Source organism: Trichoderma reesei (genome assembly GCF_000167675.1).
Source record: "Trichoderma reesei QM6a unplaced genomic scaffold TRIREscaffold_11, whole genome shotgun sequence".
NCBI lineage: Eukaryota > Fungi > Ascomycota > Sordariomycetes > Hypocreales > Hypocreaceae > Trichoderma > Trichoderma reesei.
Window position 1 is genome coordinate 302727 of NW_006711158.1, and position 18216 is coordinate 320942.

Sequence of the window (18216 nt, forward strand, 5' to 3'; positions counted from 1 at the left end):
CAGGTATCTTCCGATCAGCAGACTAGGCCTCACGGATCTATCCTTCTCCAAGCGGCCTATTGTGCCCAGTGGAGGACTTCCTCTTGATTTAGTCCACCAAGAAGCTGAACTAGAGACGCAGCTAGACAAGGATCTCCGTGTGTGTGAAGTTGCCAAAAGGCGGCAAAAAATCCTTCAGGTTAGGTAGCAAGGTAGCTTCGGCCAACTTTTGCTACTAAGCATCTGTCATTTTTCCTTGAGTAGAACAAGTCATCTCTCATCACCATCGGGTAATGCCGCATCTCAAAGCCCGGGACTAAAAAGGCAGACTAGATGTCAGCTCCCACAGCTTACCCTCAGAGACTCCCTCCCCGCGATAGACTCTAGAGACAAGAGGTGTTCTGCTGTCGCGGTTATACTATAATCAGGAAACAAGAACGCTGAACTCCTAGGACAAGGCTTGTCGGAGTTATCCGCGGTCCCGTCGCTGACTTGCGCTCTCCGCATGTCCTCTGAAGAACAACACCCACCCAACAAAAACACCGTCAGCAGAATGGGGTAAACATGGCTTCTCGGACAACTGATACTATCCGTCAGGGAACCCAGTCGTCGCTCGTACACAGTCTCCCGCATCGCCTGCTTCCTACATATGTATCCCGGGTCCCGCTATTGGCGTCAAAGTGCCACAACTTTGTCCCAGCTGCTTTTCGCTGCTCCGGGAGCATGTCACCTCGGCCTTGGCGAATTTTCCACTAATAATCGATACAGTTGAGAAACACTGGCTTTGTTGGCATGTCGAGAAAAAAAAAGCCTGATTACTAGCGCAAAGCGGGAACCCAGTTGGACGGGACGCCTCCCTTTTTTCTTGTGTGTCTTTCGTGTAGAGCAGGGATGGTCATTTCCCGGGTTGCATGCATGCCCTTGAGCCATTTGTTCATCATCAGAGCGGTCCGAGCTGGGTGCGTTGGGAGAGAGGGAGGGAGAGAGAGACGGGAGGGAGGGAGGGAGGCAAGATTACAGTATGAAGTTGCTTCGCAGCAAGCAGAGCTACCCAGTCGTCCGGAGCAGATGGCATCCATACTGTACATACTGTATGTAGAGAGGGCAGGGATGCAACGTCATTTGTCTCCGGCAGCCCAACGGCTGCTTCCCCGTGCTTTGCATGTGTGTGCAGGAATCGTACGATGGCGAGCTGGCTACCCAAAAGGCACCACTCGCGTCGCGTCCTGCTGCAACTCAGGCTAATAGCGCCGGGTGTGGTGGCATCGTCAATATGCTTGCCTGACCCATTGGCTCATCCACGTCCTCGGTGCCAGGCCCCGGGGTGCGATGCAGGGCGTGGGCGTCTTGTCTTGTCCACCTCGACGCAGAGCTTGGTTTCGTTCCGGCGGTCCACAGAGAGCGGCTACGAAAATTCGGGTTGCTTTGCCGGGTCCCATTGCGAAACCGATCGGATGGCAGCTCTGACTCGTGCCTGTGCCCTGAAAGCCGTCGTCTGTCGGTTCAAGGGGTCGTCTTGCAGACACAAAGACGATAATAGTAGTTGTATTGGTCAAGAGGACAAAACCTGGAAAGTGGTAGTCCAAGCAGAATACTACTGGAAAAAGGGCCTGAATTGGGGGAAATGGGCCTCTGTCTTATTCCAGCAACGTTTACTTTCGATGAAACGGAAATTGAAACGTGATTCAGCATCCGTTTCTACGCAGTCAGGTATAAGGTGTAGGTACGTAGGTACTAAGGTATTCTCCCATATCTTACCGTTTCCCTACCGTTTTCATCATATTCCTGGACATCACGATTGGCCAGGAGTTTTTTCTCATGCCGCTTCAACACCATGGTTTTCTTCCACCACTGGATTTTCCAACCGCGTGTTTTCATCATCCGTCATTTTCTTTTATTCTTTTGTTCTTTTATTCTTTTTGTTTTTCTCGTTTAATTTTGTCTCATGCCTTAAGAATCTTGGTGAGCTCGGCAACAATGGCATCGCCGGCCTCCGCAGTGCCCGTGTTGCCGCCCATGTCCTTCGTCCTCAGCCCGGCATCGATAGCGGCGCGGACGGCGTCCTCCACGGCCTTGGCTTCGGATTGGAGGTTCAGGGAGTAACGCAGCATCATGGCCACGGAGAGGATGGTGCCAATCGGGTTGACAATTCCTTTGCCACTGATGTCTGGCGCGGACCCTGAAGACGTGTGTGTTAATAAGTCGTTAATATAGGGGGCAGATTGGGAGGTAAGAACCCACCATGGATAGGCTCGTAAATGCCTTGGGCCTTGGGCTGCTTTCCGTCCGGAATTCCACTGAGACTTGCACTGGGAAGCAAGCCGATACTACCAGGAATGACGGAGGCCTCATCTGAAAGTATGTCGCCTTGAAGGTTGGAGCAGAGTACAACGCCGTTAAGCTGCGTCGGGCTCTTGACCATGATCATGGCCGCACTGTCGATAAGCTGGTGCTTGACCTTGAGATCTGGGAATTCAGCTTGGAACACCTCATCCATAACCTTTCGCCAGAGCCTGCCTGTCGCTAGCACATTCGCCTTGTCCAGCGAGGTAACAGTCGTTTCTCCTCTACCGCGGGCGAGGTATCCACCCAATCGCGCAACACGCTCGATCTCTGGGCGGGAGTACGGCTCCGTATCCCACGCCTCGCCGGATCCATCATCTTCCTTGCCTGTATGACGTGGTGAAGAAGCTCGGGTCAATTTATCATGCCTAAATACTTACGACAACCTGGGAGAGGGACGACTTACGCTCGCCAAAGTAAATGCCACCCGTAAGCTCGCGGACGATGATAAAGTCTGTTCCGCGGACGACGGAGGCCTTGAGGGGAGAGGCCTCGACGAGGGCATCGGAGGCGAAGAAGCAGGGCCGGAGGTTACCGTAGGTGCCCATCTCCTTGCGCAGCTTCAGCAGACCCTGCTCCGGACGAACGGCGCCGGTGCCCCATTCCGGACCGCCAATGGCTCCGAGAAGGACGGCGTCGGCGGACTTGGCGGCGGCGAGAGCTTCGTCTGTGAGGGGGGAGCCGGTCTTGTCGATGGAGCACTATGGGGAAACGGCCGAGGTTAGCAACATGTTTCTCGATAGACATGTGTGACTTGGCGTTGGGAAATCAAAGAACGACTTACCCCGCCGAGGAGGTGGTCCTTGAGATTGAACTTGTTAGGGGTAAGCTGCTCGATCGTCTTGAGAACCTATAGCATCTTTTGTCAGAGATGGTCGTCTGCGTGCGTCGCGGAGAATTCGACTCGTACCTTGATCGCCTCAGCAACGACCTATCCGTATCACCACAGTTAGCTTCTTTGCTCTTCGTCTGCGTTAAACGCGAAAAGAGCTCAGGGAGCACACTCGCCTCCGGGCCGCAGTGATCGCCCCCAAAAACGACAATGTTGTGTTCCGCCATGGTTTAGAGCTTGTGAAGTAGACGAGTTCCAATCAATTGGGTAGGTTTGTGAAGAGAATTGAAGCAAGAAGGAGAAGAGAAATGAAGCCAAAAGATGATGGATAGTGACGTGAGAAGCGAAGTCGGCGAGGGGAGCTTTCGCGAGTAGCGCAACTCTGCCTGCCCCCACCTGCCGAAATCGGAGAGGAGCTTCAACCAGCTTCCTTACCTTACCTTACCTTGTGCCTACCTGGTCTACCAACTCTGTAAGTAATGATCTTTGCCTGACCTCTAACATAGTCGCTACGGAGTCCTGATATATAACCAGAGTAGGTAGATAGTGTAGTTCAAGGATGCGAAAAGACATTCGAATCATTTATACAGAGAGGAACACAGATGCTGAACCATCATCCCTGTGTCAAATGCTACTACTAGGTAATGTCAAGCGGCTTGTTGGAAGGAGGCGTTTAGACACAAACGGCAAATGCCCTTTTATCTGAAAGGGAAGCATGCTGCAGCTCGGGGACTTCTCTATACACATGATGGCTGTTCAAGCGGGTGCCGAAATCGGAAGGCTCTAAACCAACATCAGTGAACGACCAGCCCAAGCTGGAGTTCATACTGCCTGGGGATGCTTGCTCGAAGCGTTTGACGTCGAAGTCAAGTATCAAATTGCAGTTCGAGGCTGTATATGCATCAGTAGAGGCCGTAACTCGCGCCACTTCGCCGACTGCGAAACGACTTATACTGAACCGACTAGCTTGTGAGAACCCGAGCAGACCATCTCAACGTCAAAGACGGCACAGAAACAAAGGTTCCTCATTCGAAACAAGGAGATGCGCCTCGTAGGCCGCATCAACGGCCCACAGGCCAGCTATAATCCCCAATTACGCCAGCGAGAAACAACAAGAAGGGAAAGCTGGTCCATGTTGGCCGGTTTCCCCCGTCCGTTACGGTGGTGTCCGTAATCAATGAGAAATGCGATTGAGGGGTCTGGGTTGGAGGGTATCAAACGGAGCACCTCAAGAGATGGAAATGAGCGGCTGCCGGGATTGCTTAGTCACAAATCATTACACACAAACGGCTTCGGGATGTGGTTCTGCTTGGACTGCAAGCGGGCATGTATGAATAGGTAGTAGCGATTGCGTGCCGGATGTTGTTTCATCAAGCTTGCAAGGGCCTTGCAACCCTCCATGCAGATAAGCTTGGCTGCCGGATTGCGAGACAAGTCGAGAGAGCTCACCGACTTTGGCCTCGAGCAGCTCCGAGACGCCGCGATGCTCCACACTGGCGTCGTACTGTAAAGTGACAACAGCCTTCGTTCTCGGTTTGGCCTAAAACGTAAAGTAAGGTCATGGCTACCTTGTTGCAGCCTGCGAGAGCGTGGCCGGGGTGTCCCCTACTAGGTCCCTAGGTATGCTCTGAAGTCTGTCTGTCCCGTCTCAACAAGCCATGTCTACTGTACCAGCAGAACGGCTCAAAGCGACTCACCCCTCTGCTTGGGACCCACGAGATGAAATGTGACAATATAATCGTCCCACACTTGATTGCATTCTTTGCATGGATCAGCAGCACAGTACTTTTATAGAGTATTTAGCCCGATATGTCCCTCAAACGAAATGGTAGTAATTAATCAATAATATGGACCCTGCTATTCCAAAGTTGCGCGGATCGCCCCGGTTCCATTTCCAAGGGCCTGCTCAAAAGAAGGAGTTCTGAGCTATTACAGTGGGTTGTGATGCCACCTGTAGCAACAACCACCGTGCGAAGTGGTCCAGCGAGTGCAACGGATACGTGGAATGTCTGCGTCCTCGATCAATATGATATTTATGGCAATAGGACGCTGCTGCAGAAGGTCGGGCTTCGCTTTGGGGATGTAACGGCACCATCATTGTTCTCTCCCCCAAGCGAGACGCGTGCTCGCTGTCTAACCGAGAGGCAGTGCCGGAAGTGTCCCCCCGCGCACTGCTCTCACTGTCTAGGATGCTTCGGGAGGGATTGGTTTCTCGGAGTCTGCTTGTATAAACCGCTCAGAGGGTGGCAGTCGCTTCGCGGAGAAGCATGAGACATCCTGCATGCCACGCTGTCTTGTTGAACGCCAGTCTCCAGGACTGTGGGACGCTGCGTTACGGCTCGTTGGGTGCACTACCTTGTCGTATGCAGAAACAGCCATGCATATTAGTATCTGGGAAGCCTGCCCAAACGAAGACAAACCCCCTCTGCCATATGATGTAGTAGTCGAGTCATAGGGTTCCAAGTGCGAGTTGCGAGTACTGAGCCAGAAGCCGAGTAGAAAGGAAGGTTGCTGAAAGCCTGTCGACGCGTGTGGCGGCATGCTGTTACTAGTATCTCGGAAGGTAATTGCATCCAGTGCGCTGTACCATCATGAGTTAGCTTGCTAGAAACCCAAAATGTGCTATCGGCAATGCTACCCCAGGGGGCGAAGCAACTGAGAGCTTTTCTGGACATTGTGTCACGCGGCACAGTGTTCGTAGTCGAGACTTGCACGGGGGCCTGATTATCAGCGGCTTCGATTTGCTTCATCTCTGTCTTCACCGTCGGTTAACACCTACATATACCAGGTGTTGGAAGTAGGGGGGAATCGTGACTGGCAGACTAGTAGTAGTAGGTATACTCTGACAGCTGCTTCTGCGAAGTACTAAGCGATCTCTCATCATCAGCAGCGTCCGTCAGTGGGTCTGCATCTGGCTCGTTGGCGATGGGGACAACTGATGCCAAGAACGCTTCGGTCCTTGCCGTGTGTCACTGCTCAGTGAGGTACCGACAGCGTACAGACTCCAAGTCTCTTCTTCTCCTTCTCTCCAACGCATCGTCCGTAGGAGGGTACGGAGCACCTTGCACGCATACGATTACTCGTAGAGTACGATGCTCTTCCGGAACCTCCCTACAAACCGCAACCCGCCGGAGGCCAAGCCGCGGAAACGAAGCCTGGCCAGGGTTTGACCAGGCATGCGGCTGCTGCATGATGCACCTTCCAACTGGCCAGGGGTCTCAAATTAGCAGGCATGCTCGAACTGACTGTGTGCGAGAGTTGACACATCAGAAAACCCGCCGTCGTCGAGCTACAGTGTCAGAAATGGTCGTGTCGTGCGGGGATTCGATGCCATACTGTCGGGCCAGCTTCCTGTTTCGACGCCCAGACGCTTCTGTTGATGCGCAGCGCCTGAAGCCGGTGCCATCGCCGTTCTAGAAGCGCAAAGGCTGCGAGAGACGGCGTCGCGCAATGACTGGCGTGTGCAGAGCCATTGCTAGCTCGATTTTCGCCTAAAATACCATGGCAGAGAGCCCAGCTGGCCCATCGCGTCGACTTGCATGGAGCAACAGAGTAAGCGGCGAGAGGTGCTGCTACCTGGTAGCCGGTACGGAAGACTCCGCCACAGTGTCCAATCTCCAGCCGTGGTCACCATGTCATCAGCACAGGGCGGCGATTGCCCGTAAGGATTGATCGCAAAAGGCATTGTGTAACCTCCGCGATGTGCACATTTCCCTCGGTATGGACTCAATTCCACGCACTTTGTTTTCTGGCAATGCATTGATTGGCTTCATCCGTATGTCAGCATGAAGCAAATGGGCAGAGAGCAGGACGAAGTAGCAGCTCCTTGCCAATACATACCGGGCATGTGAACACCAAAACTGATATCCGTCATACTATATCGAGCATGGGTAGGTGTAAGGAATGTCAACTCGCAGGTATCCTATGTATTGTTCTGCGCTCTGTATCTGCCAAACGGGTTTGCACCATGGCAGCGTGGAGAGAAGCTCTCACAAGGTTGCGATGTTGGCGCATTACGTACTGCGTGTGAGACGTCCGAGCACGAGTGACAAGGACGTGTAAGCGCAAGAAGCTCAAGGATTGCTGCGATAATCCAAGGGCGACCCGTGTGCCCGAGATTTCCTCATAATAATAGGCTGCCGAAACAGCACAGAATAACATCGGCCCCCCCCTGGGTGGAATGCTGTTGGCGCATGGTCGATCAAGCCTACCTAGGGAGTTAGTGTCGGCCAAGAAAGAGACAAAATAGTGGCAGAGAGCATCGTTTCGGTGAACTTGCAAAGCACTACTGGTGCTAGCAACCGCAGCACTAGCAGTAAAAGCACTGGCTGGGTTTCGCTGACCTCTTGTGATAGGGCTAGAATACGACAGCCCATGGCAAGGCTCGAGACGGTCCGCCCTGTTGCAGCCCTGCTAGCCATGTGCTGGACGGAGAGAGTGGTCTAAATCTCAAACGCAGACCGTCGCTCTGTATCCGGTGATGACAGAGGAGGGCTATGGTGCAACTGCGAGCATCCATCGATGGAAATCTCCGTAGGGAAAGAAACACGTGTGCTTGCGGCTCCAGTCACGATCGTAATATACGTAAAACCAGCACGAGCTGGGATTCGCCGGGAGAGTTCCCCCACCTTCCCGTGGCCGGGTCACCTCCTCGATTCGACTCTTCGTGCGCCAGTCGGGAGAGCTTTGCTGGCACAAGAGGCACTGGGACCATTCGCGCGCACTGGCATCTGCGCGCTGCATACCTAGTACTCGTAGACGCAAGGACGTGCTGCAGGGCGCTACTGTACGTACGTGTCTGGATGCATCACGTCGTCCTTGGCGGCGAATCTGGCTGGCCCCAAAGCCCGACCGGCCGCTGCTGGACCCGACGGGCTGGGTGCGGATTGACGGGAGTCGATGGATTGGTGCTCCCGCTGGCAGCTCCCGTTACACGCTTCCGCACACCATCCTCCCAGAGAGCTGGGTCTCAGACGCTCCGCCCGCCCAACCACAGCCCATGGCCTGGACCCTCCTGCGTTGTTGGCGCCGTGCTTCCCAGCGTGCGGCACGCTTGTGGACTTGGGGCAGAGACTCGACAGACCCCGCGCCAGGCTCCGGTGCGCTGGACACCCTTGGCGAGCCCCATCGTCGCCCGTTGCTAATTGCTGCTAATTCGTAGGGGAGTGGAGAGAAGAAGAGTCGGAATAGGAGCTGTGTCTCTTCCATGAGTCGCGCGCTTGCGATGAGACTTCGGCACTGTACGAGTACTAGTACAGGCATTTGCTGCAACACCTGGATATTACCTGGCAGCATGAATCAATTAGCAGCGGTTGATATGATGAGCTTTGAAGTCGTAAGATGGAACTGACTTGGGGAGTCGAAACTTGGTAATGGAGCGCACAGTCGTGCCGCATCACACCTCAATCTCTCCTATTGAGGGCAAATTCTCAACTGAGGTAAGGTAGAGAGGTACCTGTACGACTTAGTAGGAAGGTACATTCTGTATGGTAGCGGCTTGGTTTGATTTGATGACCTCTTCCCAGCTGGCGCACCGGTGATTCCTTCCGCCCTGCTGCTCATTCTCGTACTGGCAGGTACGAGAGGGCGGGCGTGCAAGTAGATACCTATGTACCGCGTTACTTAATCCCAGGTGGTCCGACATGCAGCACTCGCAGCAACGTGGTGTCCGTGGCTCGTACCTGCCGGCGGACCAGGTACCTGCAACTTGATAAGTCCCCCCGTCCAGCGGCAGGGGCCAGGTGCTGCTTCAGGGAAGGAACCATCCCGGGCTGCTGGAGCCGGACCGGCGCATGTGCGAACAGCACCCTGCACGGTACACCCGACCCGCGGTGGTCGGCTTGGGTCGCTGGGTCGCCACAGCGGCAGGGGGTCTGGGCACCGTACGGCCACCGTGCGAGATGCACGCGCGCTAAGACCGCTGAAGGTGCAGGCCTAAAAGCACCTGGCCCAACCCGGCATTACCTAGTGCTAAAACCGCTGGACGTCCAACGCTGTGCGACCCGTCGCTTCTCCTCCGCTCACCTGCAGACTCCCTCTGCTGTAATCCTCGCACACCACCTCAGCGGCGCCCAGAGCCCTTTTTTGCTGTGTCCGGCCTCACGTCAATCGCAGCAGGGCGTCGGATGATGCGCTGTCCTTGGGCCGTCATCTGCAATTTATTACCAGCCCCGGGCCCTCACAGCTCTTGTCGACTTCAATTCCAGCTCTCTTCAGCTATCGAGCCGCCCACGAGTCCGAAGGATCGCCTACCTTGGTAACTGTAGCTACCGGCTACTTACTCCCCGAGAAAAAGCAGAAAAAGCAAAGACAAAAAAAAAAGTCAGCAGTTATCAGAAAAGGAGTCTGCAGAAGAAAAGAAAAAGAAACGAAAAACGGAACGGACTCCGGTTGCCTCGACACGTCACCTCGAGTTGTTACCACTTGCGATACCCGATTACCAGCCTGCCGGATTCCTCGTGCCAAACGGCTCTTTTTTCCCTTCGGGTGTTCACAATCCTGAGACAGCCGTCGTCGTCTGTACACCAACCAACAACACCATGAGCTCCTCTGCACAACCGGCGACAACGCCCAAGCCTGGGAAGGAGAAGTCGGGAATCGGAAGGGTGTTCTCCAAGGTCAAGACCGCCTGGCGGAGTGGTTCGAAACGTCAGTCGACAGCTGCCGCGCCTCCAGCTGCGGCCCCCCAAAGCGGCGTCGTTGCCGTGCCCGTCGCCGTCCAAGTGACTAAAGCCGATGCTGTCTCTAAGCCGTATGTGTGACACTGAAATTATTCTCTTGGGCTTCGCCCAGCTGTCCTGTTCCGGCAACCTTCCGTGCAACGATGCTCAGTGGCACTCGTTCCGGTAGCCTCTGGGAGCTGTCTGCCGTCTGCCGGCTACCGTCCTGTCCGATTTGCAGTGTGCTAACGATTGATGTTAGGAGCAGCAGCAGCCATGCGGCCACTAGACTTGCCGAGGCGCGAGCTGCGTACGAGGGATTGGCTGGAGTCAGCAAGCTCTCGAGGCTGGAGCTTTTCGAGGAGCGAGCAAAGAAGTTGAACGAACGATTTGGCCTGGAGATTCAGCCCATGGAATGGCAGAAGGCCATCCCTAGCGACACCGTCCTGCGCATGGACAAGCCCATCCGAATGCGCATTCGCCGGACTTGTCATCGTTGCAACGCTACCTTTGGCGCTGGCAAGGAATGTCCCAACTGCAACCACGCTCGTTGCACCAAATGCACGCGTTACCCGCCGAAGCGCACCGAGGCCGAAATTATTGCTAGTCGAGAGCGGAGAGCTGCCAAGATCAAGGCCAACCGCGAGAACGCGCCGATCGAGCCCGACTACGGCCCAGAGGACAAGAACTTTGTGCTTACACGCCCCAGCAAGACAGGCGGCCAGGACCTTGTCCACAAGAAGCCCCGTCAACGTGTCCGACGGACTTGCCATGAATGCAACACATTGTTCATTGCTGGAACCAAAGTCTGCGAGAGATGCAGTCACGTCCGCTGCACTGACTGTCCTCGAGACCCGTAAGTCGATCCATTGATAAGTCATACCGTCCAGTATATGCTAACAGAGACATGTGGTAGGCCCAAGAAGGATAAATATCCCTTTGGATATCCCGGCGATGAATTTGGGCCCAACAGCGTCCCTCACTACGAATGCGAAAAGTGCAAGACGGTCTACCCTCAGGACGCCCCGAACGGGACGGAGTGCAGAAAGTGCAAGACTCCAAAATCGAAAGCCTCTCCTCGTGCTCGGCCTCGCAAGGTGGAACCCATACCCGACCCAGATGTTCTGCAGCAAATACAAGCCAAGTTGGACAACCTCAAAGTCACATAGGGCTTCTTTGATCAGGCTCCATCTTCACTGGGGCTGGGTCTGCACGGGCAAGGCTTTTGCCTGCCTTGACCCTTGAATCCCTGTTCCTTTCCTGTCATTGTTTTTCTTTCTCATTCGCCTTGACGTCTGTTACTTCATACCTAGAGACGGATTTAACGACATAATTCGACTTTCTCAGAGCGCCGTTCCCGTGCTGAAGCATTCCGCCTTCTCCCCAGCCCCTATTCTTCTCAGACATTGAATATCATCTGGGACGAATTTTTTCATCTTTTCTTTCAGCGTCGATCCAGCGAACCTGCGAACTTCTGCAGCTGTCATTTCTTTTGTCATGGAAAATACAGGAGGGTGGGAGGGATTAAAACGGGATAGCAAACATGAAGTCCTATTCATCGCTCTGGCTACCTTGTGACACGAGGAGGATGGCTTCAACTCGGAAATAGTCAGCTCACATTGATGAACGAGTCGTTTTACCTGTTTGCCTTGCTTGTTCTTGTTTGAAGAAAAAAAGAAGAAAACTACTTCTGTTGCTGTTTACTTCTGGTTGTTTCTTTTCCTTGGCGCAAAAAGCGATTGTGAGCACGAACTGGTCTTCATCCCTTTTCCTTTTCCGTTCCAGATACTACATACACATCAGACACACACACACACACACACACACACACACACACACACACACACACACACACACACACACACACACACACACACACACACACACGCACGCATCCCTCGCTCTCCTTTGATACACTATATCCATTTTTTTTTTCATCTGATTCTGCATCTTTATACCTCCTTCGTTTCTATACCACATGGTCGATTCAGCGTGATTTTTGGCAGAACACTTTGCAACATCCTCGCTCTCCTTGTTCTCTTAATCCAGACGTGCGGCGGATATTGATATACACACATATGAATACAACTGGAATATCTGCCTGACTGTTATGCCTGTTTTCTTCTGAGTGCTAACCTACCTCCTCAAATATCTGCATATATGCAGATGATGTGAAAGAGGTGCAGTTTTGTTGTTATTAAATGCAATTGAACCGTGCTATAATCTTATCATCCCAATCATCTGCTCCAAGGCCATCAAGATCTACCTATATCGCCTTTCCCATTATACTCTTTCATATACGTCAAACTCACCGCATCACATCCCTGACCCCCCGCGCACGAACCAGCTACCTACTCCTCCTGAATATGCGGCTCAAGCATCAACCTCGCCGTATGCGGCACACAAGGCCCCAGCGTATCCAGTCGATTGGCCTTTCGTCCAATGTGTCTCCCGCCCGCGCCATCCATGCGGTTGTTCAAGTATATATGCTGATCCCTGAGCGGCTGCTGGCCCGCGAGCAAGGCATTGAACTCGTTGGGGTTGTAGATGGGCATGAGGCGGTGCGTGGGGTAGAAGCGGCCGCGGATGGACTGCTCCTTGAAGACGACGTTGTCCTTGATGAGGACCCAGCACCACTGCCGGCTGCGCGTGACCTGCGTCCGCCACCGGACCTCCTCCTGCAGCGCGAGGGGCAGCTTGTCCTTTTCGTCGTCGATGACGGTGCCGGCCCCCGCGGTGGAAGCGGCTGCGCCCTGCTTGGACAGCTGGTAGATTGGCCCGCGGAAGAAGACGGAGCCGGGATAGTCGGCGCTGGTGAAGATGTGCAGCAGGCCCATGACGGTCGTCTGGCTCGAGTTGGCCTCGGCCCCTGCCATCTTCACCCGCACGGCGTCGCCAATCTCGAGCCGCTCGGCGCCGAAGAAGCAGCCGTAGTAGGAGACGGCCTTGCCGGTGGGGTCGTCGCCGCGTCGGGTCCAGAGGGAGTGCGAAAAGTCGACCTTGGAGGCGGCCATTTTCGAGGCGTCGAGGTTGATGAGGTCCCGGCGGACGGCGTTGCTCCCGGCGGCCTGGAACAGGCTCTCCCAGGGGACCTCGTCAAAGACCTTGTCCTTGAGCTCGGCAATGTCGACAGAGGGAACGCTGTAGCAGTGGAATGGCCGCAGGTCGGCCTCGGCTTTGGTCACGTTTGGCTGAGGAACGGCGGCATGGCCAATCGGTAATAGCTCGAACGTCATGCCGTTCGGGGTCATGTTGCCCGGGTTTGAAATGATTCCAAGCCGCCAGGTATTGCCGGTTTGAAACCAGACGAGCTCGCCAGCTCGGAAGAGCAGTGGGCTTTTTAGGGACCACTGGATGGCCTGGGCTTTTGGCTGCTGCTGCTGCTGTGGTGTAGGGGTTGCAGGAGCAATGGAAGCAGGCACCGGCGTTGGAGGGTTGGTGCCAGCCATTGGAACTGGTTGGGACGGGTTTGGTTGTATAAGCTGAGGGGATTGAGAGGCCTGGGCGGGCTGATTCGACTGGATGTGCGCAGGAAGCGGTACGGGAGTCTGCTGGATCGGTTTTTGCTGTGGTAACTGCTGTGGTAGCTGCTGAGGTTGGGGCTGCTGGGGCTGTTGAGGCTGCGCTGCCTGCGGGACGGGCGTAATACTTGGCGCCCTTTGGGGTGGCTGGCCTGGAATTGGGGGCAGAGGGACAGGCGTCACCTTGACCGGTCTCTCGGGTTTCTCTGTCCTGGCTGGGCCTTGAACAGGAGGCTGTGTTGATGCCTGAGCCGAGGCTGGGATGGATATTGGAGCTGAGCTATGCGACATCGTCTGGCCTGTCGGCTCCTCAGGAGCAACCAGGGGCTTCGAAGGAGCGGGTGTGTTACAGTGCACACAGCAGCAGTCGCCGTAGTCCTTGGACGCTGACAGCAACCATATCAAGTGAACACCAAACTCCTGAGGACTCTTGAACAGCTTGGACTTGATGGGGTACCCAGACACCCAGAGATGCTTTGACTTTTCATAGAGCCAGTAGCCTCGTGGGAAATGCACATACCACGGATTTCCTTCTATCGAGAAACACATGATAATTAGGCTGCGCCGTTCTACTCTCGACAATGCTCTGGGTGTGATATCTTACCGTCTGGCGTGGGCGACAGTTCCTGCTTCAACAGAATCCCCAGCTTGATCCGCCACTCCACAAATCTCGGGTCGTCCTCTGCTAGCCTCGTCATCTGGGGCTTCGTTCGCGGAGCCTTGTCTGCGGCAGTCGTTTCCTTGCCCCCCTTCTTGGAAGCATTGGCGGCTGTTGATGTTGGCGCCACCACTGGCCAGTATCCGGGCCCGGTGTCGACTCCATCGCTCCTCGCAATGCGGACAACGTCAAAGTCTTTGGTGTCCATTGCTTCTAGATCATGATACTGCTTTCGTTGACGAGCGATGAGGGACTCGTCTGGCTCACAGGCCTCGGGATGCCTATTTGAGCACGCGGGTCTCGTGACCCTGGACCAGACAAGCACTTCAAGTGTTTAAGTGCTACCTCATACAAATGACTGGAATATGACGAAAGACAAGGTTTGTGATGCTCGAGTGAGTTTGCTGGAGAACGGTTGAGGATTCCAATGGCCACTCAGATCGCGCTGTCTGGTCGAAAGGCAGAGGCGTGAGAGGCGCACAAGAGAGGCAGCCCCGACCGGTTCGGAGGCAATTGTGTCTCGTGATGAGAGGTTTGTGAGTTGTCAGTTGTAGGGCGTCTCTTCTATATCGATGAGATCATGCAATCAGGGTAAAGCCGGTTTGTTTGGTTTGGCGCAATGATGAAGTTCTGGTGCCTTAGAGACAAAGCCGACGTGTAGTGGTTTGGCCAAGTTGACGTTGATGAGTCAGCAGCATGTGGCGCAGCACCTTGTGACATTGACAACTTCAGAGAACTATGAAAGCGAATGGTTGACATCTCTCTTAGTAGGTGCGTAGTTCAAGGCCAAAAATTCTTTGATTGAGAGTCGAAGGCTTTGACTATCTCTATCTGATAGCTGGCAGCCCTCTTCTCTGGCCTTTTCTGGAGTACCGAGTTGTGAGGAGAATCAAGCCACGCACCGCCACAGTCTATTAAAGATGGCACGCGTCTTCACGCGTTTTGCGATAACTGCTTCATCAAGCGCCGATAAAGCGTCCTGTGAAATCATCCAACAAGAACTTACTTTGTTATGCAAATGAACCCTTAATCTCACCCATTGGCAAGCCCACAGTCGAGCTTCAAACCACACGTTTCATGGACCACCACACGCAGTCCGCATACAGCCATGGCAACAGGGCCTTTCTCCAGGCTCTCCTCGCCCACGGCACCTTGACATTCAAGGAAGCACGGCCAATAATCGCCGCCATCATCAACGCCGAAAATGCCAGAGACCCCGAGAGCAGAGAGTGCAGGCCCGAGCAGGTCTCTGAACAGATGTTTCTAGACTACATCGACAAGGCCTCAGCCGCAGCATCTCTGTTCGACTACGAGATCCGCAGCACGCAGCACCAGATTACCAAGGAGCGCATCTTTGCCCTCGTCAACACCACGTCCGACCCCCAGACGCAACTCGCCACGATATACAGCCCAGAGGAGCTGTCATTTATCAAGCGTGTTCTCGACCACATCTTCGTAAAGCTCAACCGGCCCCGGATGGAGTCGCTGTGCATCACCGAGATGCAAGCCATCAAACTAGCACGACCGCGGCGTAGGGAGAGTCAGGGGGATGGAGAGGATCAGTCGCAGTCGCAGGCTCCCACGGACAGAGGGCTGAAGCACAGCGAGGTGGAAAGCGTGCTGGAGAGCCTGGTGGAGGGAGGCTGGTTCGAGATTAGCAGGGAGAACTTTTACTCGCTGACGCCGCGAGCGCTCCTAGAGCTCCGTCCGTGGCTCATTGATATGTACAATGACCCGGATGCTGAGCCTGGAGAGTGGCAAAGGATCAAGTTCTGCGAGGCGTGCAAGGAGATAGTGACCTGGGGGCTTCGATGTTCAGATCCCGACTGCACGCTGCGGCTGCATGACATTTGCCAAGAGGCGTTTTGGAGATCACGGCGGGGGACAGAGTGCCCCAAGTGCTCGCGGCCTTGGAGTGGCAAGCATTACGTTGGCGAGAGGGCCATCACAATGACCGAGGCGTACCAGAGGGGTAAAAGACGGAGCGGTGGGCAGAGGAATACGTTGGCGGACGAGGTTGTCCGTGAGCAGGGAGGCGATGAGGACAGTGAAGGCGAGGAGGATGACTGAGATGGGAAGATGTGAGATGGCGGCAATGCTCTGCTATTACGAGTATAAGGGGTGTACAGCGGGTGGGAATCTGTACTATATAGCTTATGAATGATACCCTGAGCAATCTTTGAAGAGATGATCTTCATGAGACATCATCAATGATTTGCTTCACAAACTGAGGTCTACGATATCCTTCATATTCCGTCTTGATCCTCACACTGCTGAAGCCGTGAGTACGTACTGCTGCAATTGACTTTGGCCGCCCTTGATTGGTCAAAGCTGTTGCACCAATGACATCACCCTCACGACGCCTCTTTGTCTCAGTTGGTTGACATCGTGACGACTTTGGCGCCTGCACGTGGCAAACGATCTGCTAGATAAACAAGATCCTTAGGGAGAGAGGCGGTAGATCATCTTGATTTCGCATCTCCGTTTCCCTAAAGACTCGACCCCTACCGACGCCTTCCTACTATCTGCTAATCAGCACTATTGCAATCCACCCTTGCGCAGCTCAGACGAACCACCAAGATGCTGGAATACTTTTCCTACAAAAAGTACAAAAAGTACAAAGAAGAGAAAGAGACCGCAGCAAAGGAGAATCCAAAGAAGGACTCCAACGCAGCGAAGGATGCAAGCAAGGAGGAGGCTAAAAAGGACGAAAACTACGACTCCTCCGCCTCGGAGCTCATCCCTCCCCAAAAGGCCGTCCTCAAGCCCGAAGACGAGCGCTTCCTCGAGGAGCTCCTTGCCCAGAGCGACGATGGCCCTCCGCCGCCGCTGCCCCCGCGCATCTACACATACGACGTAGACTGGCACTCAGACACCGAGGTCTCCGACGTTGAATCAAAGAAGACCACCGATGACGAGACAGACGAAGCAGGAAAGGCCAGAACCACAGGCGCAAAGGAAGACGAGGATGTCAAGGCAAAGGAAAAGGCAGAAAAGAAGCCCAACAGGCTCTCCCTGCTCTTCACAAGAAACAAGAAGACAGCCGAGCCCGTCAAGGCCAGCACCACCCTCCAGCCCGACAACGCCGAAGCCGTGCTCCCCAAGGAAGTCGAGCGCGAAAAGAAGGACCTCAAGCGCGTCCTCGACCGCCTCAACCTCTCCGCGCGCAACAACAAGGCCGTAGCCCCAGCTTCCGCCTCCGCCTCCGATGCAGACGTCGACTCGTCCGACCTTCTCCAGCGCTTCACCCAAGTCTTCCGCGACCTCGTCAGCGGCGTGCCCACCGCCTACGACGACCTGACCAAGCTCATGGAGGACCGCGACGGCACCATCAGCAAGCTCTTTGACAAGCTGCCCTCGTCGCTGAAGAAGCTCGTCACGCAGATGCCCGACAAGCTGACGACGACGCTCGCGCCGGAGCTCCTCGCGGCGGCGGCCGAGTCGCAGGGCATCAAGGTCGGCCAGGGCGGCATGAAGGGCGCCGCCAAGAGGATGCTCATGGGCAAGAACCTGGCGAACCTCATCAAGACGCCCGGGGCGATTGTGGGGATGCTGAGGGCGATTGTCGAGGTGTTGAAGTCGAGGTGGCCGGCGTTTATCGGCATGAATGTCATTTGGAGCGTAGCCCTAAGCTGTGAGTTTTCCTTTTGCTTCTCTTCTTTTCCCTACCCCCCTCTCTTTTTCTCTCTTTTGATGGAGGCATAGTGAACTAACTGAGGATTCAACCTGTAGTGCTCCTGTTGGTCCTCTGGTACTGCTACAAGCGCGGCCGCGAGGAGCGCATTCTTCGTGAAGAAGCCGACGCTGGAGCTGAAGCCAGCAGCAGGCGTTACGAGGAGCTGAGTGATGATGATGAGGAAGCCGGTCAGAACGACAAAACGGACACCCGGGCCACCGAGGCGGAGGAAGCCGCGGGCGCTATCCCGGTCATCATCACTTCACCAGAGGGCGAAGTACTCGTGACGGAAGTGCCCAAAGACGCAACTACACCCGATGTCGAGGCGCCGCCTTCAGATGCTCCCGCAGAGCAAACTCGCTCCTAAAGGACACGGCTGGCTTACGGTATATGGGATTGAGATACCCCTTGTTTGTTGTCATTCACGGTCATGAAATGAGATGATGAGACGACACTGCATGCTCTTTTTACTTTCTTTACTTGGGTTTGTTGTTTCTTCTGTTCCTCCTAATATGCGTATCTGGGTATCTTTTCGTATATGTTCAGGG

The 18216-nt window shown here is 54.6% G+C and overlaps 5 protein-coding genes across 5 annotated transcripts; 3 read left to right on the forward strand and 2 right to left on the reverse strand.

The window, feature by feature from the left end:
- Positions 1-1780: 1780 nt before the first annotated feature.
- Positions 1781-3381, reverse strand: TRIREDRAFT_122233 (Isocitrate/isopropylmalate dehydrogenase; the record flags this gene model as incomplete). Its single annotated transcript, XM_006966043.1, has 6 exons — positions 1781-2158; positions 2221-2649; positions 2729-3023; positions 3107-3172; positions 3233-3253; positions 3325-3381. 6 exons carry the CDS (start codon positions 3379-3381, stop codon positions 1923-1925), a joined length of 1104 nt encoding a protein of 367 aa, XP_006966105.1. The 3' UTR covers positions 1781-1922.
- Positions 3382-9693: 6312 nt separating this feature from the next.
- Positions 9694-10982, forward strand: TRIREDRAFT_108132 (uncharacterized protein; the record flags this gene model as incomplete). Its single annotated transcript, XM_006965918.1, has 3 exons — positions 9694-9905; positions 10076-10669; positions 10730-10982. The coding sequence occupies 3 exons, from the start codon at positions 9694-9696 to the stop codon at positions 10980-10982; spliced, it is 1059 nt and encodes a 352-aa protein (XP_006965980.1).
- Positions 10983-12164: 1182 nt separating this feature from the next.
- Positions 12165-14200, reverse strand: TRIREDRAFT_108133 (uncharacterized protein; the record flags this gene model as incomplete). The annotated part of the gene is made up of 4 exons (XM_006966044.1): positions 12165-13184; positions 13236-13568; positions 13656-13867; positions 13939-14200. The coding sequence occupies 4 exons, from the start codon at positions 14198-14200 to the stop codon at positions 12165-12167; spliced, it is 1827 nt and encodes a 608-aa protein (XP_006966106.1).
- An 893-nt stretch (positions 14201-15093) lies between these two features.
- TRIREDRAFT_31118 (uncharacterized protein) lies at positions 15094-15978 on the forward strand (the record flags this gene model as incomplete). Its single annotated transcript, XM_006965871.1, has 1 exon — positions 15094-15978. A coding segment is annotated over one exon (885 nt), but the record flags the coding sequence as incomplete, so codon positions are not given.
- Positions 15979-16520: 542 nt separating this feature from the next.
- Positions 16521-18035, forward strand: TRIREDRAFT_78645 (uncharacterized protein; the record flags this gene model as incomplete). The annotated part of the gene is made up of 2 exons (XM_006965919.1): positions 16521-17626; positions 17725-18035. Exons 1-2 carry the CDS (start codon positions 16573-16575, stop codon positions 18033-18035), a joined length of 1365 nt encoding a protein of 454 aa, XP_006965981.1. The 5' UTR covers positions 16521-16572.
- Between the last annotated feature and the right edge of the window lie 181 nt (positions 18036-18216).